At 47.0% G+C, this 22,288-nt stretch overlaps 1 protein-coding gene across 1 annotated transcript; it reads left to right on the top strand.

Annotated features, from left to right (window-relative positions):
* Window positions 1–6,428: 6,428 nt before the first annotated feature.
* Window positions 6,429–10,107, top strand: AP5S1 (adaptor related protein complex 5 subunit sigma 1). Its single transcript, XM_082856577.1, has 3 exons — window positions 6,429–6,501; window positions 7,576–7,764; window positions 9,062–10,107. Exons 2-3 carry the CDS (start codon window positions 7,592–7,594, stop codon window positions 9,486–9,488), a joined length of 600 nt encoding a protein of 199 aa, XP_082712703.1. The 5' UTR covers window positions 6,429–6,501; window positions 7,576–7,591; the 3' UTR covers window positions 9,489–10,107.
* Window positions 10,108–22,288: the final 12,181 nt, after the last annotated feature.

The raw sequence follows: 22,288 nt of genomic DNA, 5'->3' as shown, positions 1-22,288 counted from the left end.
CTGTTCTTGAGCTTCATAGATATGAAATCATACTCTTTTGTGTCTGGCTTTTTTCACCCAGCATAATGATTTTGAGATTCATCATGTTTCTTTTAGCAAGAGTTATTCTTGTTCATTGCTTTGTAGTATTCCATTATATGGATATATTCTTTTTTTTTTTAATTGTGGGATATTCCTTTTTGCTTAGAAGATTTGCAAATAATTTTTAAAAGGCAATAGTCAATGCTGGGAAATTTTTTTTGGACTTTTTTTAACATCTTTATTGGAGTATAACTGCTTTACAATGGTGTGTTAGTTTCTGCTTTATAACAAAGTAAATCAGCTATATGGATATATTCTTAAATTGAATTATTCATTCTACTTTTTTCTTCTGGCTTTTATTTACTTATTTTTGCCATGCCATATGTCTTCCAGGATCTTAGTTCCCTGATCAGGGATTGAACCCACTTTCCCGGCAGCGAAAGTGCCAAGTCCTAACCATTGGACCACCAGGGAATTCCCTGGCCTTTAAATCTTTTAAAAATTAAGGTAAAATTTACCCTCTTGTGTATATAGTTCAGTGAGTTTTGACGAATGCACAGTTTGGTAACTGCCACCACGATTAAGATATAGAACATTTTCATTTTGCCCTCAATTAATAATTTGGGACTATTTCAAATTGTGGTGGAACTATACCAGGAGTGGAATTGCTGGCTTGTAGCATGTGTGTTTTCCACATAGTTCTCCAAGGTTGCTATACCAACTTACCTTCCTACCAGCAGTGTCTGAGAGTTCTGTTGCTCCATATTTTCATTAAGATGGGTAAATTTTAATTTCTCTCTCAACCAGAAAATGTGGTTATTTATAGCAAAAAGCTCTGTTAACTGTCAAGTGCTGAACCTACATGCTGTGATGTGGCAGTAGCAGGAGTTCCAGCCTGTTTTCTGATTCTCCTACGTTGAAATACTGATCTTAGTCTTAATTGTCTCTCAAGTCAGATTCTGAAAAAAGTTAAAGTGACTCTTTGGAGTTAACTGACTGTAGATCACTGGCTTGAGTCTTCCAGTGACAATAGCTCACAACCACCTAGAAAACATGATTTTTAAAAAGTCTTTATCCCTGGAATTGAACACACAGGCACCCTACTTTCCAGAAGCAATAAAACTGTTGGTGGTACAGAAAGGAAGGATGTTTAGACAAGGAGGTCTATAGCCATGTGGAATCTGGAAACAATCAGGAGAGGGAAGTTGAGCAATGATGGAGAAGTTGCTGTTCTACAGCCTTAAAATTCATGCCTTGAGAGAATGTTGGATGACATGAAGTTATTCAGCCTATTGTTCAAAGTAGACAGTTGGTTATGGGACAGAAGCTAAGAAGCATTCCCACCCAACCCACATGAGAACGTGGGTGCCGAGCAGTGCTGCTAGGATTGCTTCCTCCCCACCCAGTCCATACCAGCACACATACCCCGTGGGAGGGGTGGTGACTGAAGCTGCCAGGCTCTGAGTCAGCTGGGCCTGGGGCAGCCGGAGGGGAAAGGGTCTCACGTGGCTGGGCCAGAGCTGCCTCGTGGGGCCTCCTGGCTCTCAGCCCTGCAGGAAGAGCAGCCGTTTGAAAGGACGAATCACACACTGCCTAGTCCTTCTGGAGCCCAGCCAAGACATGGGGCCTGGGGCTCCCTGAGGGGAGGGCTCAGGGCAGGGGCCTCCTGAGCTGGGATTGGGAATACCAGGGAAGGAGATCATCCAACCAGGGTGGGAAGGGAGCTCCCAAGGTTGGATTATAGCGGGTAAGCAGGGCTGGGATTTGGCCTCTGGGAGCTGAGGGTGTGGGCCAATAGTCTCTGTGGTGACCCTGAAGGGATGGGGGAGAAGGGGACACACAAGGAAGGGGATGAAACAGGCTGAAATTTATGGACATGCACACCTCACTCAGTACATGTGTAATATCAGGAAAGTTACTTGATCTCACTGCCTCGTCTGCAAAATGCGGATAGTAAAGCCCCTCCTTCAAAGGCTTGTGGATTGGATCAAATGAACTGGTGTATGTAAAGCACTAAGAACAGGGCCTGCCTACATCAAGTGCCACGAGAGAGTCTGCCATGGCTCTTATTACTTAGAGCCAATGTGGGGATTACAAGACCAGACAGGTAAAAAGGATAAGCCTAAAAACACTTAATTGAAAGAAAGGGGCCGGGCTTCCCTGGGGGCGCAGTGATTGAGAGTCCGCCTGCCGATGCAGGGGACCCGGGTTCGTGCCCCGGTCTGGGAAGATCCCACATTCCGCGGAGCAGCTGGGCCCGTGAGCCATGGCCGCTGAGCCTGCGCGTCCAGAGCCTGTGCTCCGCAACGGGAGACGCCACAACAGTGAGAGGCCCGCGCACCAAAAAAAAAAAAAAAAAAAAGAAAGGGGCTAACCTGAGGGTTTGGCCCCTTTCTGCCCATAGACATGCCCCTGGGTGATGGGTTACAAGGGAAAAGCCCAGCTGTTCTGTGTAGGAGACTGGTGTCCTACTGCACCAAAGTAGCAGTTAGGAGACTGTGGATGGGGGCTGGTGCAGGCAGAGGAGGAGGAGGCCGTCTGGTGACCCACATAGGGCAAGCCATCTCTGAGATGGCCCAGGGAGGTGGAGGGGGATGGAAGTATAAGGCTTGCCCTACTTTGGTCTCCTTAATTCTAGGGCATACCATAGCCACTCGAGCTCAGCCCACCTGGACTCTCAGTAAAGCAGATCCCCTCTTCCTCTTAGTTTCCTTCTCTACAATTTGAGAAATGGCTAAACATTCTTATCAGACATTCAAAAAATCCATTGCCTGGGGCTGGCAGAATCCATCTAATTGCCCTCCCCTTATCCAGAAGTAGGTGGTGGCCCAGCTGGTCTGGCCTGAGGTCTCGGGGGTCTGTAAAGATCATCAATAAGCGTTTCCAGCTGTCAAAAACCAGTGGGGGAGGGGGGAACTTCCCTGGTGGCACAGTGGTTAAGAATCCACCTGCCAAAGCAGGGTACACGGGTTCGAGCCCTAGCCCAGGAAGATCCCACATGCCGTGGAGCAACTAAGCCCGTGCACCACAACTACTGAGCCCATGTGCCACAACTACTGAAGCCTGTGCACTGCAACAAGAGAAGCCACCGCAATGAGAAGCCTGCGCGCTGCAACAAAGAGTAGCCCCCGCTCACCTCAACTAGAAAAAGCCCGCACGCAGCAATGAAGACCTAACGCAGCCAAATAAATAAATTACAAAACAAAACAAAACAAAAAACAATGGGGGGACTTCCCTGGTGTTGCAGTGGTTAAGAACCTGCTGGCCAAGGCAGGGGACACGGTTCGATCCCTGGTCTGGGAAGATCCCACATGCAGAGGAGCAACTAAGCCCATGCGCTGCAGCTACTGAGCCTGCATTCTAGAGGCTACGAGCCACAACTACTGAAGCCCGCGGGTCTAGAGCCCATGCTCCACAACAAGAGAAGCCACTGCAATGAGAAGTCCCAGGTTGCCACAACTAGAGAAAGCCTGCATGCAGCAACAAAGACCCAATGCAGCCAAAAAAAGAAAAAAAACAATGGGGCTATCTTGGGGGAGTGAGCTCCCTGTCCCTGGAGGTGTGTTAAGCAGGACCTGAGGGTTGGTCCTGTTGTCTGGGAGAAGCAGCAGAGCTTCCCAAGCCAGGCTGCCCATCAGTGATTCAGGACCCTGCATGGCTTGGGTGAGTAGGAAATGGAAACTGTAGTCCAAATTGAGTCAGTATCAGACACCACATGCATCCTGATGGTGGGCATCAACAGGGATCGGAAGGGGCAAACACCAGGCTGCCTGCCACTGTGGGGCAGACCTCACCCTGAAATGAGTGAAGAGCAATGGAGGGTGGGAGTGTGAGGAAGGGGTCAATGTGAGGGGCTTCAGGCAACCCCCCCAACTCAGAAGGCCACTGAGAAGAGCAGAGCTGGGCAGTGGAGTGATGGGCACCTTTGCCCACAGCCAGAGAAGGGGGAGGGGAAATGACTTGAAGGTGTGGCCCCTCATCTCAGCTAGGCAGGTGGGCCAGGCCTCAAATCCAGCCAGCCTCTTATTTATTTATTTTTTTGAAGTACAGTTGATTGTGTTAGTGTTGTTGTGTTAGTTTTTGGTGTACAGCAAAGTGATTCAGTCATATATAATATACATATTCTTTTTCATATTCTTTTCCAGTATGGTTATTACAGGATACTGAATTGTAGTGCTTAATTTTTCTCCTTCTCTCCTGTCTCTATCACTCACACACACACACACACACTCTAGCCACAAACCCACATCTTCATGTACTGTGTGCCTGGCCCCGCCACAATTTCTAGGGTAACTGCTATAAAAGGCTGGCAAACATGAACATGCACATACCAGGAAGCAGAAGTTCAGCCTGTCCATCGCCCTGCCTCTGAGCTGCTGCCATACCAGAAGGCCCCACCTGCTTTCCAGGACTGACCAAGGCCTCTCTGACACCTTCTCCTATCCTGCCTCTGCATTAATGCTTGTCAACATTTACTGATTTATTGAGTACCGACTACATGTCAGGCTCCACTCTGCCCACTTCACATGCTGCCTCACTTAACTCATTTGAGTTAGGCTGCACGTAACAGAAACCCCACACAGCGGTTTAACAAAATAAATACATTGCAATATGTGCTCCTCATTCAGCAAGAAGGCTCTGCAGCGTCTCGGGGGACCCAGGCTCCTTCCTGCCTCACTGTCCCCAGCAAATTACTTTGACCTTGGGGGCACAAGTTGGCTGAGGGCTGCCAAAAGTTGGGGGCAGCATCTGAGTCTGCCTCACTTATCTGGACACCACCTCCATCTGGGTCCCCCACTGACCTCCAGAAGCTCAGGCCGGCTTCTCACTGCTGTCTTCTCTGTGTATGTCACACTAGGCTGGCCTCCCCAGCAGCCTGGGACCTGGAGTAGACTCACTGCCTGAGGAGTGGACACAGGCCAGAATACTGTGTTCCGGATGCCATTTGGCCCCCAGCAACCAGTGCCCTCTGCCAGCTCTTTGCTGTAATCAGGTGGCAGACATGAGTCCTGGCTGAGAGTGATAAAGACCAGGAACTGAGCCAACATCATCCCAGCCTTGTGGCTGAGGCCCAACTGTCTCTGGGCCTGCCCCTCCACTACAAATACATATATGTGTTGCATCTGTGGTCAGAATGCCCACATGCTCTGGCCAGCCCCAAGGCCACCTCCTCTAGCCTCCCTTCACTGCCCCCCCTGCCCACGTCCTATGGCCAGAGAGGCCCAGATTGCACTCCAAGGTCCCTGCTTGAGCTGCCCTGCCCTTCTTTCTTCAGTCACCAAGAAGTGTGTTTGGGTTGGCTCCAGGCCTGCCTTGTGCATGGACGTGGGGAACGAAACTAGACACCACAGCCAGGGTGTACCCCATAGGAGACATCAACACCATAGGCAGACCCTCACAACGGATATAAAGGGGACAGCTGAATGCTAATGGGCAGTCTAGCAGGAAGACTTCCCCTAGGTTTTGGTCTGAGTACCTTTTGAAGGGCTAATAAAGGGGAAGAAAGGTCAGGCCAGGCCGAGGAAACACCCAGTGTGGGGTTCTGAGACACAGAACACATCTGGGGAGGTTGCAGCAGTTCACATGCCAAGAAGTAAAAGGATTATGTGGGGAGGTGGGGGGCCGGGGTGCCCAGGGCAGGCAATGAGGCCCACACAAATCTTGCAGGGCCCCAAACACCTCTGGGCCAAGACTCTAACAGGGAAGCACCTGGCAGTGGCCCTTTCAGGCTTAAGGTACAAGTCCTTTCCCTACACTTTTGATGCCCTCCCTCAAAGAGGGGACAAGGAAAGAGCTTGTTAGAGGTGGGAGTGTGAAAGGAAAAACTAATATGGGGCTTCACTGGAGCCCAGTAAAGTGACTGACCTGCCAGGATGCATAGCTGGTGACCAGAGTTTTAATCTTTCCATTCCAAACCGAGCCCTAGTCTTAACCCACCGCAAGAACCCACAACCCAGAAGCCCTCCCCGCCAACTACGTAAATACGCACGTTTCCCCACAAGCCTTCTTTCCCGGAGCTAAAGCCCAGCAACCTGAATTTTAACAGTGATTCCCACGCATATCGGCCAGTTGGAGACCTCGGCCCTGCACCTTCAGACCCCGCCTCTTCCGGAAAGGCCACGCACCGGGTCGGGCGCCCCCTCGTGGCTGCCAGGGGAAGTGGCCTGGGGCTCGACTGGTCTAGGGCTTCGAGTGGAAACCCCGCGTACCCAGTCAGTGAGTGACCAGTGTGGGCCGCGCCGTGAACCCGGAGCAAGGGGCTTTTGGTCCGACGGTGAAAGTTGCCTGAGCCCGAGGTCCAGGTGTCAGAAGGCCACCCACGCCTCGAATCCAGAGCACAGCTCGGGATGTGAGGCCCCGCCCACCCTGAGCGCGTCACTCTCGCGCGCGCGCCCGCTACTGGCTTGCGCAACCGCCATATCGCCCCTTTAGCCGAGTGAAGTGGCTTGTTAGTAGAAGTCCGTGTGCACGGAAGAAAAGGTGAGTGTCTCGCCTCGAGGACAGCGGCCCGGGGTTGCAGGGCACACTCAGTCCAGGGTGCCCCCTCCTTAGGCTTGGCTAGCTGGGGCAAGCAACTACAGTCCCCCAGAGGCACAGCGCCACAGGGTTGCGCGAAGTAGTGACGTAAAATGTCTTGGCCGCTACCGTTTCTCTGTTGGGGGCGGGGGGGGTGGGGACGCGGTGGCGAAGGCTGATGACGGCTCTGATTGCGGGTAGAGGGTCGCGGGAGGTCAGTCGAGGTCTCCGAGCTACGGGTTTCAAAGCGCTGTCGCGAACCTTCCTGTTTAACCAGTTTAAACTCACGATCTATTTACCCTTAGCTACAGATATCTGCTTACCGTCTACCCGCTGCCTTTCACCCCCGGGCTGGTCACTGAGCCAAACACCATTATTATTACTATTTCTTGGTCTTTATTTTGGCGTCATCTCAAGCTTACGGAAAATTTCAAGACTGTTCTTATAAAGAACTCCTGTATACTTAATTTTCCAATTAAGTTAGTTGCAGCTATGATGCCCCTTTACCTCTATATTTATAGGTACTTCAGTGTGTATTTTCTAAAAACAAGGACATTCTCCTACATTCAAAATCAGGTAACATCGATCTATTACCTAACCTGTAATCCGTACTTAAATGCTTCCAGTTGTCCTAGTAATGCCCTATGTTGAAACTACCTTTTTCTCTGCCAGGGCTCCTATCTGGTATCGCAGGATGCATTCGACTGTCTTTTATCTTTGGCCTCCTTCAGTCTGGAGCAGCTACCCAGTGTTCCTTGACTCTGATGACTGACATTTTTCAAGATTCCTGGCCGGTTGTTTGTAGATTTGGCTTTGGGGTTGTCTAAGATATCTTAGCTGCTAGACTCCTATGGACAGAGTTGGTGCTGACCACATTCAGAGGCTGGGCGTGTGTCTTGGGTGACTGAGGAGGACCAGCGACCAGCCACACCAGCCTCCAGACACACTCCCAGGCCTAGCTAGGCCAGACCCTTTCTGTGGTTGCCTCCCCTCTGGGGTTTTGCACTCATCTCACTGAGGTCTCTGGCTTTCCTGTAGCATCCATCCCAGAGCCATGGTCCATGCCTTCCTCATCCACACCTTGCGGGCCACGAAGGCTGAGGAGGGCCTTTGCCGAGTGCTTTACTCCTGCTTCTTTGGTACCGAGAATTCACCCAATGACGCACAGCCACATGGTGCTGAGAGGGACAGGCTTCTCCGAAAGGAGCAGATTTTGGCCGTGGCCAGGTAACACAGTCCAGCCCATTGAATACACACTGATTATGATAGGTTTTCTGGGGGGCCCAGAGAAACAGGAGGACTAAGAAGCAGAGAGAAAGTTTTAGAGTAGTGCTTTCAAAGAGTCTTCCACAGTTGTCACAAGTATTATATGAAAAAGAGTTAAAGACATAATAATGCTATTATCATCATCATTTATTATAGTTAGCATTTATGGTAATTTTTTTGTAGTTAGCATTTATTGACCTGTATGTACTAAGCATTTTATGTTCTGAGCATTTCGTGTATATGAACTCATTTTATCTTTGAAACAGTCTTTTGAGGTAGGTACATTATCCCCACCTTACAGATGAGTAAACTGAGCTACAGAGAGTTAAAGAAATTTAACCTGTCTAAGGTTATGCATCTAGAAAGTGAAAGAGTTGGGATTTGAGTGTAAGCAGTACAAATTAAATATGCTTTGCAGTGCAGGACTTTTCAGGGCCCTTAGTGTGCCTTTAAGCTTTATGAATCTCTAAGGAGGAGAGAGAATGTGGTTTATGGGAATCTGCGCCAAGAGCCTCCCAAAAGCCCAGGATCCACAGGGTACAGTTGGGAAACACTGTTCTAGATGGGATGGCTGACCTTGGACCTTCCCCTCCCAGACCCAGTCTGAACCAGCAGGTACCAAAATCTCCTGGCCCCTCTGTGTTTTGGGTGGGGGGATTAACACTCTGGGACAACCCTGGGCCAGCCTCTTGTTTATCTCTTTGTTCTGCTGGGCTTCCTCCCCCTTATGTGGCACAGAAAACCAAACGTGTCTTTAAGAGCAGCCTGTACATGGCCCAGATTGGAAGGTGATTCATGAGAGATAAGAGAGTAATTTCAAAAGCTGGATGTCCAAGTGCAAGGTTTTTCTTTTTTATTTGGAGAGGGCTGCAGGATGGGGTGAGGGTGGAGAGGTTGGACAGCCTGGGTTGGACATAGCTTTTACTCCGCTTCTCATCTCTTGTTGAGATGTTGAGGAGGCCTCTGTGAAGCAGGTAGGGGCAGGATCTTCATCCCCTGGTGCCTTTTCCCAGCCCGAGGAGCTGTGTTCAGAACCTGCCTTCTCTTGGCCACATGGAGTGAAATGGTTCAGGGCCTGGAGGCTGGAGCCTGGATTCCCATCTGGGCTTATGCTCCCTGCTCTGTGGCCCTGGGCAGGTCACTTCACTTAGTCTTTCTGGGGCTCAATTTCTGCATCTAGTTATGGGGATAATGGCAGCTCCCAGCTCCAGGGGTGGTCCTGAGGGTGACAGGTCAGTGACCCACCTATTCTCTACAGGCAGGTGGAGTCCATGTGCCAGCTGCAGTTGCAGGCATGTGGCCGGCCTGCTGTGGACCTGCAGCCCCAGTCCTCAGATGACCCAGTGCACCTGCGTGAGTCCCCATGTGGGGCCTTCCGCCTGACAGCAGGGGACCCTTTCCAGGAGCCTCGGACAGTGGTGTGGCTAGGCGTGCTCTCATTAGGCTTCGCCCTGGTGCTGAATGCCCACGAGAACCTGCTGCTGGCAGAGGGCACGCTTCGACTGCTGGCCCGCCTTCTCCTTGAGCACCTCCGGCTGCTGGTCCCCACTGCCAGCCTCCTGCTGCGGGCTGACTACATCGAGGGCATCCTCACCCGCTTCCTGCCCCATGGTCAGCTGCTCTTCCTCAATGACCAGTTTGTCCAGGGTCTGGAGAAAGAATTCAGTGCTGCCTGGCCCCGCTGACCCCTCAATGGGATGGGACTCCCTAAGAGGGCAAGGAGGGAGGATGGAGATGGACGGAAATACAGCCAGGTAAAATTTGGCATCTGCCTCCTTCCCAGCCTCCTCCCAGCTCTGGTGTGCTGCCACACCCAGGACAAATGGTTGGGACAAGCTGGCAGAAAAGGGGGCCGGGGAGAGGGTAGAGAGGAGGAATCACAGAGCTTCCTATGCCTGGAGTGACCTCGTGACTTATTCAGACTGCTGCAGCGGGCCAGCCCCGCTTGTCCTTGACCCCACTTTCTCCCATCCCTGCCAGCCAGCCCCAAACAGTCCACCAGCCACTAGTGCTGGGGCAGTAAGGAACGGCCGCTTGGAACTCAGCCCACTTTCTTCCAAACCCATAGTCATCGCAGTGCAAAAGCAGTCTCTGAGATTTCGAGGGTCAGGGAGCTGGCTTCTGCCTTTGCACCTACTTAGGCGCCATCATCAAGGATTTTGTTAGCGAGGGCCTGCTCAGTGTCCAGCCCCACCACAGTTCACAAAGGTGTGAGTTGTTCAGCAGAGAGGCTCCATAGCTCCTTTTGGTCCCAGCCCATGCCCACTGGCAGCCATGAGATAATCATGGGCTTACTTTGTCTGCAGGGAGAGAGGGTGGTGGTGGGTGAGAGAGGTCTGATGTTGTCCTTCTCAGTTTGAATTAAAAGCACTGAGTGTGTGATTTCATCCTCTGTTTCTGTGAGTTTGATTAATTCACGTCTTTTCCTGTGCCACTCTGAGCTGGGTGTCTGAGCCTTCGTGGTCAAGTATGTCCCCAAGAGACTTCTTGGGAGGTTCTCCACCTCTTGTCCCCCTCATCACTTCTGTCTCCTTAAATGCCTCCTTCGGATGGTAGCACATGCGTCCTCTACCAAAATGTGGTGGGTTGGTGTGGATCCCTGTGAAGCAGAGCCTGAGACAAGGATTAGGTACAAGCAGTTTATGTTGGAGGTGATCCCAGAAAGCACTGGAAGGGGTGGCAGACCATACAGGTGTGTTATCAAGGGTAGGTAGGGAGCTAAGTGCACTAAGTGCCCCTGGGGGCCAGTACACAGCAGTCACCTCTGAATGACCTCACCTGAGGGGTGAAGGACTGTGGGTGTTTGTCTGGAACCCCCTTCCGTCTGATTGTGAGTTGGTCCCAAGGCAAATTCCCTGGCTTTTTCTGCCCCCACAAAAAGCCCTTGGGCCTGCCTGCACCATGGTCAGGCCCAAAAGGTTATGGATGGGGCACCCAACTGCTGTTCGGGAGTCTTTACTCAGTAGCTCCTAGTGATGGTTTAAAATGATTCAGTTGGATAAAACCTCAGTTATATCTATTTTCACGATCTACTTGTGACCTGTGAGGTATGGCTTTCTTGCATGGGCAGAACAGGCCTCCTCCTAGGTGGTCAGTGTGCAGGTGTGGGCCTGGTCTCATGTTTGCCAAGTATTAGTTGCCCTTTCGGCACCCAGGAAGAACCCACCCACACTCACTTTGGAGGCAGCACCTGTGATTGGAGTTTTGCCCTTCCAATTCTGCAGTGAAGGCCATCAGCCATGCCATGCCTTCCGTCACCACCATCACTACTAGGACAAGGCCACCTTCTCCATCCTAGGGTGCCACAAATCACCCTCTGACCTTGAAGCACTAAAGGGACCTCAGTCTGTATTTGTGGCAAGCTGTGCCACTGGAAATGTCCCAGAGGCCCCCAGTGGGACACCCCTGCCCTGTAAAGTCTGCTTTCTTGGCCTGCTACTTCCCTCACTCCAGGCTGGTGGTCCTTGCCGAGTGGCTGTATTCTTACAAGAACAGGCCCCTCTGACTTTGGTTGAAGGGCTCAAGCTTGGGTGGTCTGAAACCTTTCTGCTTATTTTTCAAACTGAACTTGAGGAAGAGGGTGAGACCCTATTCCCCTAGAAGCTGTGGGAAATTGGGGTTAGGTGAGGCTTGTGGTGAGGCTTGAGGTGAGGCTACTTCCTCTCATCAAGTAGAGGAAACTGATACACAGAGAATGGCAGAGAGTGAGATCCTTCCCCGAGGCCACTGAGCCCCTGGTTTCCGTGGTTCCAGATGCCCAGTTAGTACCTGGGTTTCTTTAATCATTCGAGTTTGCCCAGTGCCCTTTCTTTATATTCCCACTTTTGCCCCAGTACCTCTGAGCCGGGTTTCCACCACAACTTCTTATGCTTGCTTCACTTTCATCGAGCCTGCCTTGGCCCTGACACTCTGCTGGGTGCTATGCATGGTATAAGATGACTTGCTAGGATTTTGATTGGGAATGCATTGAATAGATGAAGATGAAGTTGGGAGGAACTGACATCTTGACAATATTGAGTCTTCTATCCATGAACAGGGAATATCTCACCACTTATTTAGTTCTTTGATTCTTTCATCAGAGTTTTGTAGTTTTCCTTAAGGAGATCTTGTACACATTTTGTTAGATTTATATCTAAGTATTTCATTTTTGGGGGTGTTAATAGTAATGTTTTTTTTGTTTTTTTTATTTTGCGGTACACGGGCCTCTCACCGTTGTGGCCTCTCCCGTGGCAGAGCACAGGCTCCGGATGCGCAGGCTCAGTGGCCATGGCTCACGGGCCCAGCTGCTTCGCAGCATGTGGGATCTTCCTGGACCGGGGCACAAACCTGTGTCCCCTGCATCGGCAGGCAGACTCTCAACCACTGCGCCACCAGGGAAGCCCAGTAATGTATTTTTTATTAGCATTGAAGTATAGTTGATTTACAATGTTGCATTAGTTTCTGGTGTATAGCAAAGTGGTTCATTTATACATATATATACATATTTGTTTCCATTATGGCTTATTACAGGATATTGAGTATATTTCCCTGTGCTATACAGTAGGACCTTGCTGTTTATCTATTTTATATATAGTTGTTTGTACCTACTAATCTCAGAGTCCTAATTTATCCCTTCCCCAACCCTCTTCCCCTTGGCAACCACAAGTCTGTTCTCTATGTCTATGAGTCTATTTCTGTTTTGTAAATAAGTTCATTTGTGTCATATTTTAGATGCCACATATAAGTGATATCATATGGTACTTGTCTTTCTCTTTGTGACTTACTTCACCTAGTATGATAATCTCTAGGTCCGTCCATGTTGCTGCAAATGGCATTATTTCCTTCTTTTTTATGGCTGAGTAGTGTTCCATTGTATGTATATATACCACATCTTCTTTATCCATTCATTTGTTGATAGACATTTAGGTTGCGTCCATGTCTTGGCTATTATAAATAGTGCTGCTGGGGACTTCCCTGGTGGTGCAGTGGTTAAGAATCTGCCTGCCCATGCAGGGGACATGGGTTCGAGCCCTGGTCCAGGAAGATCCCACATGACGCGGAGCAAGTAAGCCTGTGTGCCACAACTACTGAGCCTGCGCTCTAGAGCCTGTGAGCCACAACTACTGAAGCCTGCGTGCCTAGATCCTGTGCTCTGCAACAAGAGAAGTCACCGCAGTGAGAAGCACGTGTACTGCAAGGAAGAGTAGCCCCTGCTCACCGCAACTAGAGAAAGCCTGCACGCAGCAACGAAGACCCAGTGCAGGCAAAAATAAATAAAATATAAAAATAAATAAATAAATAAATCAGTAGTGCTGCTATGAACGTTGGGGTGCATGTATCTTTTCAGATTACAGTTTTCTCTTTTCTGGATATATGCCCAGGAGTGGGATTGCTGTATCATATGGCAACTCTGTTTTTAGTATTTGAGGAACCTCCATACTGTTTTCCATAGTGGCTGCAATGGTAATGTATTTTTAATTTCAAATTCCATGTCTTCATTGTTGATATAGAGGAAAGGGAATGATTTTTGCATATTAACCTTATATCCTACAACTTTGCTATGATTGTTTATTAGTTCCAAGACTTTTTTGTTGATTCTTTCAGATTTTCTGCATAGTCAGTCATGTCATCTGCTAACAGATATGGTTTTATTTCTTCCTTCCCAATTTACTTACCTTTTATTTCTTTTTTTTTTTTTGATCTTATTGCATTAATTAGGACTTCCAGTACAATTTGAAAAGGAGTGGTGAGACGAGGCATCCTTGCTTTGTTGCTGATCTTAGTGGGAAGGTTTCTAGTTTCTCACCATTGAAGTATGATGTTTCTTGTAGGTTTTCGTAGATGTTCATTATCAGGTTGAGGAAGTTCCCCTCTATTTCTAGTTTGCTGAGCATTTTTATCATGAATGGATGTTGGATTTTGTAAAATACTTTTCCTGTATCTATTGGTATGATCATGTGATTTTTCTTCCTCAGTCTGTTGATGTGATGCCATTAATTAATTTTCAGATGTTGAGCCAGCCTTGCATACATGGGATAAATCCCACTTGGTCATGGTGTATAATTCTTTACATATTGTTGGATTCTATTTGCTAATATTTTGTTGAGGACTTTTGCATCTGTGTTCATGAGTGATATTGGTCTGCAGTTTCCCTGTATGCCTTTGTCTGGTTTTGGTATTATGGTAATGCTGGCCTCATGGAATGAGGAAGTATTTCCTCTGCTTCTATATCTTCAGGAAAAGATTTTAGCAAATTGGTATATTTTCTTCCCTAAATGTTTGGCAGACTACCAGTGAATCCATTTGGGCCAGCCTTGAATTTTTATTTATTTATTTTAAAATTTATTTATTTATTTATTTAAATCAATTTTTATTGGTGTATAGTTGCTTTACAATGTTGTGTTAATTTCTACTTGAATTTTTAAAATGTTTATTGTTTTAATTAAATTTTGTTTTCTAAACAGGTAACATGGTTTAGAAATCAAAATGATAAAAATGTTTTTACTGAAAAACTTGGTCCTGCCTCTGTCCTCATCTACCCTGTTTCCCCCTCTGCCCTAATGTATAATAGCCTTCTAGGTTTCCTACATATCTTTCTATCTCTCTTTATACAAATATAAGCAAATACGTACTTTTTTTGGCTGCGTTGGGTCTTTGTTGCTGCACATGGGCTTTCTCTAGTTGCGGCAAGCAGGGGCTACTCTTCTCTGCAGTGCGCGGGCTTCTCATTGTGGTGGCTTCTCTTGTTGCAGAGCATGGGCTCTAGGTGCGTGGGCTTCAGTAGTTGTGGCACATGGCTCTCAGTAGTTACGGCGCACGGGCTTAGTTGCTCCATGGCATGTGTGATCTTCCCAGATCAGGGCGCAAACGTGTGTCCCCTGCATTGGCAGGCGGATTCTTAACCACTGTGCCACCAGGGAAGTCCCGTACGTGTATTTTTATTCTACTTCCTGCTTGCACGGTTTTCTTACACAATAGATTGCCTACTATATATAGGATTCTGCACTTGTTTGTTTCATTTAACAATGTATCTTGGAGATCTTTTTATAGCAGTACATAGTATTATTATTCTTTTTTTATTCTTATCCATTGTGTGGATATATTGTAGTTCATTTAGCAAACTAAAAATTACTGTAAAACAGTTCACATTAAAAAAGTGCTTAGAATTATAAAATGAGCATCTAAGTACTAATCATTCAACTTTTTAAAAATAAATAAATTTATTTATTTATTTTTGGCTGCATTGGGTCTTTGTTGCTGCACGCGGGTTTTCTCTACTTGCGGCTAGCGGGGGCTTCTCTACTTGCGGCTAGCGGGGGCTTCAGTAGTTGTGGCATGCAGGCTCAGTAGTTGTGGCTGGCGGGCTTTAGAACGCAGGCTCAGTGGTTGTGGCACATGGGCTTAGTTGCTCCGCAGCATGTGGGATCTTCCCAGACCAGGGCTGGAACCCGTGTGCCCTGCATTGGCAGACGGATTCTTTTTTTTTTTTTTTATAAATTTATTTTGTTTCTTTATTTTTGGCTGTGTTGGGTCTTTGTTGCTGTGTATGGGCTTTCTCTAGTTGTGGCGAGTGGGGGCTACTCTTCCTTGCATTGCGCAGGCTTCTCATTGAGGTGGCTTCTCTTGCTGTGGAGCATGGGCTCTAGACATGCGGGCTTCAGTAGTTGTGGCACATGGGCTTCAGTAGTAGTGGCTCACAGGCTGTAGAGCGCAGGCTCACGGGCTTAGTTGCTCCGCAGCATGTGGGATCTTCCCGGACCAGGGCTCGAACCCATGTCCCTGCATTGGCAGGCGGATTCTTAACCACTGCGCCACCAGGGAAGTCCAACTCATTAATTTGTGCTTTTATTTTCATTAAGTCCTTCCTTCTGCTTTTATTTGGTTTATCTATAACTCTTTAAGGGTGCTTATTAATTCTTCTATTTTCAGTCTTTTTTACAAAATTGGTATTAGCGGATTTCTCCTGGCAGTCCAGTGATTAAGATTCAGCGCTTCTACTGCAGGGGGTGCAGGTTCGATCCATGGTGGGGGAACTAGGATCCCACATGCTGTGCAGAGTGGCCAAAAGAAAAAAAAAATTGGTATTAGTGTTTAAGTTATGAATTTTCCTCTGACTGCTGCTTTAGCTGTATCCTACAGGGGTTCTGACATTTAGTATTTTCACTGTTGATATTTTCTAGAAAATCTAGTTTCTTTTTTTTTTTTTCGGTACGCGGGCCTCTCACTGTTGTGGCCTCTCCTGTGTGGAGCACAGGCTCCGGACGCGCAGGCTCAGCAGCCATGGCTCACGGGCCCAGCTGCTCTGCGGCATGTGGGATCTTCCCGGACTGGGGCACGAACCCGTGTCACCTGCATTGGCAGGCAGACTCTCAACCACTGTGCCATCAGGGAAGCCCCATTTTTTTTTTTTTTTCCTCTCTGATTCCCTATTTTTGTACAATTTCCTAAGAACAATATTCCTGAGTTCTTATATGTTAAAAAACATTTTTTTGGAGCCTTTATACTTGCTCTTTTTGCCTGGGTGCCCCAAAGATTCTTTGTTTTCTAGTAATATTACTAGACTATATATTTTAGTATAAACATTGTTTTTTTCAAATGTATATTGAAATCCTTTTTTATTTTAGAAACATTTTCCTGAATTATATTTTTAAATAGCTATTGTATTTCATTGTTTTTGTTCCTTTCAGGTATGCCAGTTGTGCACTACTTGGCTCTCCTTTGCCTGTCATCCATAGCTTTCTTTTTTCCCCCATAATCCTCTGAACATGGCAGATCCCAGGAAGCAGGAAAAGAAAAAGCACGCCCTGAAGATGAATCTTGTATTTCAGTGAGGTAGGAACTGCATCACAATGGCACCCCTGGACTCAGTTTAGCTTAACGTAGGAGAGAGCCTGCAGGCTACGAAGTTCATAAGGTTCACCCATGTGATTCAGATCTCTGCCTTCTGGGTGGTTTGAGGTCTTCCACCCCTGTGGAGCTGGCCCATCCTTCAGTATTCCAATACCAGTTGCTTGAGCCCTCATCCTGCCTGAAGTGGGATACTCGGTACTGCCCCAGCACATCATATGTCTCCTGGCCATCACTTGTTCTCATCTTCTGATTTTGCGGCATTGTCCTTCTCACTTGGGTCTCAGTGCATGTGGCTCCTCCCTTCTCTCTGCCCTGATGTGTCTGCAAAGAATACATGCTCTTTTATATTGTGTCTCTTGTTTTCTACATTATACTTAACACCTGGCACATAGCAGGCCCCCAAAGAATCAGGTATCTGAGTATAGCAGACTTTTACTAAAGTTTAGGGGGATAGAGGAGAGTTATAGAATCACCGAGCAAAAAACTTAAGATTGATTGTTAGACACTTGTGTTCCCTCAGTCTCTTGACCATTCCCCCCAAGGGAGTCTTCTCACTCCTAGTTCCCCCTGGTCCTTGGCTTCCCATCAACTTCCAGGTTGCTCCCTTCTGCTTTATTATTATTATTTCTTTTTTTACTAAAAACTGTTTCTCCTTCTTCTTTTTATTGTGAAATATACATAACATAAAATTGACCATTGTAACCATTTTTTAAATGTATAATTTAGTGGCATTAAGTACACTTTTACATTATTGTATCTTTTTTTTTTTTTTTTGACTGCACTGCGTGCCATGCAGGATCTTAGTTCCCTGGTGGGGAATTGAACCTACACCCCCTGCAGTGGAAGCGCGGGGTCTTAATGACTGGACTGTCAGGGAAGATCCTGTACTAATTTTTAATAGCTTTCTTCACCCCACCCCCATTATATGTGTTTATTTATGTGTTTTATAGTTTAATGTTTCTTTTTCCCATCAGATTATAATCTCCAAGAGGGTTTATATTGTCTCTTGTTTTCTACATTATACTTAACACCTTGGCACATAGCAGGCCAGGTGAATGAATGAATTCATATTGAATGAATGAATGCATGAATGAATAGGTGGTTTATAGAAGCCCCTTGGGGCCAAGGATTCTGCAACATCACCAAGTAACAACTTTTTCTTTCTCCTGCGAAGCAGATAGAAACAAAAGACTGTGTTATCTCTCAAGGTAGGTACTGCCCAGGATCACAAGTCCCTTTCCCAGGTGATAAGCTGCTTGTTGCAGCAAAGGAAATATCATGTAGCATCTGCAAGTTTCCTGCTGCAAGGCCCTCTGTGTTCAGAAGTTATGAGTTACACTGGCTTGCTTTCTCATTTCTATTAATGAATAAGAATGATCTTTCCCCTCAGTGTTCTGAAAGAGGTTAGAGTTATGATTGGCTGTTACTACAGGCCTATGATTTCTGCCCCTAGGAAAGGTGAGTAAAAAAGTGGTCAGAACTCCTGCTCTTTCTGAAAGTCACCTGGAGATGGCTTTATCCATCCTAGTTATACAAGCCACACAAGCTTGAGGGCCCAGAAGTCTTTGGACCAGCAGAGATTCCACCTTCAGCTAGAGCTGGGAGCAGAGCATTTACTGTCTGGGCATTGTTTGTAATTGATACTTAATCAGAAGCAAAAGGACATTAAAACCCTTTGATAGGTCTCTGGCTCATGTGGCCCTGTAATATCCATGTGATAAAAACAAAGTAAGGGGCTTCCCTGGTGGCACAGTTAAGAATCCGCCTGCCAGTGCAGGGCACGTGGGTTCAAGCCCTGGTCCGGGAAGATCCCACATACTTCAGAGCAACTAAGCCCATGTGCCACAACTATGGAGCCTGCGCTCTAGAGCCCACGAGCCACAGCTCCTGAAGGCTGCTCATCTAGAGCCCACGTTCCGCAACAAGAGAAGCCACTGCAATGAGAAGCCTGCGCAGCGCAATGAAGAGTAGCCCCCGCTCGCCACAACTAGAGAAAGCCCGCGCTCAGCAATGAAGACCCAACGCAGCCAAAAATAAATGATAATTAAAAAAAAAAATCTTAAAAAACAAAAAACAGGGCTTCCCTGGTGGCGCAGTGGTTGAGAGTCTGCCTGCTGATGCACGAGACACAGGTTCGTGCCCCGGTCCGGGAAGATCCCACATGCTGCGGAGCGGCTGGACCCGTGAACCATGGCCGCTGAGCCTGCGCGTCCAGAGCCTGTGCTCCGCAACGGGAGAGGCCACAACAGTGAGAGGCCCGCGTACCGCAAAAAACAAAAAACAAAAAGTAAGTCCTGGGCAAGAGGAGCCTTCTCTGATCCGGAGAGGTCCTAAGGTAGGTGGTTGATAACAAAATGATCAGTAAAAATAACTTTCCTATGTCCATGAATAATGAGTTAGTACATATAATGAAAGACAAGATCTCATTCAGGATAAAGACAAAAATACAAAATACCTAGGATCCGACATAATTAGAAATACATTGTGTCTATACAAAGAAGATCTATGAAATCTACTGAGATGCTAAAACCAGTCAGTGAAAGATTGATGAGGAACAGGACTTTTATGTAGCCTTTCAGTGAATTAGTTATTAGTTACAAATGAGGAAATAGTAAATCTATCGTGGAGAAACTGGAGGGCACCCCATTTATCAAGTGATCGAAGTGAACATCCCCAGTAATGGGACAAATGGACATCCTGTGCCTCCTGATGTACAGGAAGGACAGTGTCACTTCTGAGTGTTAAAAATGTTTAACTTGGGGGCTTCCCTGGTGGCGCAGTCGTTGAGAGTCCGCCTGCCGATGCAGGGGACACAGGTTCGTGCCCCAGTCCTGGAAGATCCCACATGCCGCGGAGCGGCTGGGCCCGTGAGCCATGGCCGCTGAGCCTGCGCGTCCGGAGCCTGTTCTCCGCAACGGGAGAGGCCACAACAGTGAGAGGCCTGCGTACCGCAAAAAAAAAAAAAAATGTTTAACTTGAATCTGATCAGGAGGATGAAACCAAACAAACCCAAATAGAGGAAAATTCTGACCTGCAGTCTTTAAAAATACCAAGGCAGTGAAAGGCCGAGGAACTGCTTCTGATTAAAGGAGATCAAAAAACATGACAACTCAAAGCAATGGGTGATCAAAGTTGGATACTGAATCAGGAAAAAATTGTTATTGTCTGGGCATTATTGGGACAATGATGGGACTTGGAAGCCACAGACTTTCAAGGGATTCATGGACAGAATTCATGGGATTCTGCAATTCAGATGGGGAAAAAAATGCATCTTTTTCACTAATTACTATCTGAAATTAAGTTTTAATTGTTCTTTGTTCTACTTTATTATGTAAAATGTATGAAGTGCTGCTGAGACTTTGTAGTGTATTGTGAAGTACCTGCATGGTTTAAACTGATTGCATTTTCAATAATAGTGTTTTCTCTCCCCTCTGTGTTGGTGCATAAAGGTCTTTCTGTTGGTAGGATTCTGTATTTACCCAACATTACACATATTTAAAGTGTACAATTTGATGAGATTTGACGTATGTATATACGCATGAAACAGTCACCACAATCAAGATAATCAACACATCTATCACCTCTCCCCTAAAGTGTGCCTTTTGTAATTTCCTCCCTTTTAAAATGTTGGCTACAAGTGACAATGCTATTAGCAGGATCTGATACTTGGTCACCAAAAGAAATTTTGGGTGTTTTAGTATCATTATAGAATTGATGCAGATACCTCAGATTATCATCTTTGCATGACACTATTTACATATTTATTTACTGAAACATTTGTTTAATACTTTAATGTATTTCAGTATTGGGTTTTGTTTTCTTTTGTTTCTTTGTAACCCTATGTATCTTTAAATGCCTTTAAAAACATTGTTCTGGCCTATGGACTTTACCAGACAGCCCAAGGAGTCACTGTCCCAAACCAAGTTAAGTGCTCATGTTCTAAAGAAACAGAACAGCCCCATGTGTGAGACCCTCATGTTCTGGCCTGTAGGGCTCTTCCACAGGCCAGTCCCCATATGGCCCTTTCAGAAACAAGCCAACCAATGGATGTGTGCAGAACTTCCTTCATGCTTTTTATTGCCTCACTCTTAATGTGAACAAAGTTCACCAGACATTTGGGGAAAGCCTACAACATAAAAGAGAAACTAAATAAACAGCAAGAAATGGTTTCAGAGGAAAACCATGCAGGGAACATAAAAGATTTTTTTTTTTAAGAAGGCTTTCTAATTGCTCTCTTTAGTAATTAGCTTCAGAAAGATATCACATCCATAAAGCAAAAGCAGGAAGAACAGACAACAAGAATGAGTTCTCAATGTTATTCCTTACATTAAAAATTAATTAGAAGATTTAGAAAATAAAGTTAAGGAACCTAAGAAACAGGATAAAATAAAGGGACAGAAAAGGGAAGGTACAGGGAATCTTGTTGCTTTGCCCAAAAAATGGATCTGAGTACTTGGGATTTGCTAGCTAGTTCCAGAAGTGGGAGGCATGGTGGGGGCTGTGGACTAGTGTGGTAGATTACCCTGACTTTTCAACCCACCGTTTAATCACACCCTTGCAGTGTGAATTTACCTCACCTTCTGGACGAGGTGGAGTCTATTTCCACTCCCCTTGAATCTGGACTAGCCTTGTGACTTGCTTTGGTCAATAGAATGTGGCAGAAGTGATGTACCATTTGGAACCTAGGCCTAAAGAGCATTTTGCTCTCTCATGGAAACCTGCCCAGCCATCATGAAAACAAGCCTAGGCTGGCCTGCTGGCGGATGAGAGACCACATGGGCGGAGATGATCCATCTCAGCTGAGCCCATCCTAGGCCAGTCAGTTCCCAACAGAATTGGCAACTGACTTCAAAGTCATGAGTGAGCTCAGATAAGATGAGAACTACCTAGCTAAGCCCAGCCCCAAATCACCAACCCACAGAATTGTGAGCTAAATAAGTGGTTGCTATTTTAGTCTGTTACATGTTGGGGTAGCTTTTTTTTTTTAATTTATTTTAGGCTGTGTTGGGTCTTCATTGCTGTGCACAGGCTTCCTCTAGTTGTGGCTCACGGGCTGTAGAGCGCAGCCTCAGCAGTCGTGGCATACGGGCCCAGCCGCTCCGCGGCATGTGGGATCTTCCCGGACCAGGGCTTGAACCCGTGTCCCCTGCATTGGCAGGTGGATTCTTAACCACTGTGCCACCAGGGAAGTCCCTGGGGTAGCTTTTTTACTCAGCAAAAGCCAACTGATACAACTGGCTCCCTCTGCCTCCTTCTAGAGTGTTTTCCTATGTTGGACAGAGGCTAGAAAGTAAGAAACTGCATTTCCCAGATTTTTTTTTTTCGGCCACGCTGTGCAGCATGTGGGATCTTAGTTCCCCGACCAGGGATCGAACTCGTGCCCCCTGCATTGGGAGTGTGGAGTCTTAACCACTGAATCGCCAGGGAAGTCTCTCCTGGATTCTTTTGCAGCTAGAGTTATGAGTATTAAGGTCTGACAATTAGATGCCCCACCAGAGATTGGGGGTCGGGGGCAGAGGCCATCTTCCTGCTGTCACTTATGCTGACAGCAAGGACACAGAGATGCAAGGTCCAGAGCCAGTCTCAGCAGCCGGACTCAGCATGTTCCTGCATCAACCAGATGTTGAGACAGAGCCATGTGGAGCTGAGGGTGGCA

Source organism: Leucopleurus acutus, assembly GCF_964270905.1.
Source record: "Leucopleurus acutus genome assembly, chromosome: 16".
NCBI lineage: Eukaryota > Metazoa > Chordata > Mammalia > Artiodactyla > Delphinidae > Leucopleurus > Leucopleurus acutus.
Note: the sequence above shows the minus strand (reverse complement) of the source record. Positions and strands in the feature narration are given on the sequence as shown.

Bases quoted from the DNA above. Each gene is read 5' to 3' on its own strand.
- AP5S1 (XM_082856577.1), top strand. From the start codon at position 7,592: ATGGTCCATGCCTTCCTCATCCACACCTTGCGGGCCACGAAGGCTGAG. The intron at 7,765-9,061 runs GTAACACAGTCC...TATTCTCTACAG, and splicing joins CAGATTTTGGCCGTGGCCAG to GCAGGTGGAGTCCATGTGCC.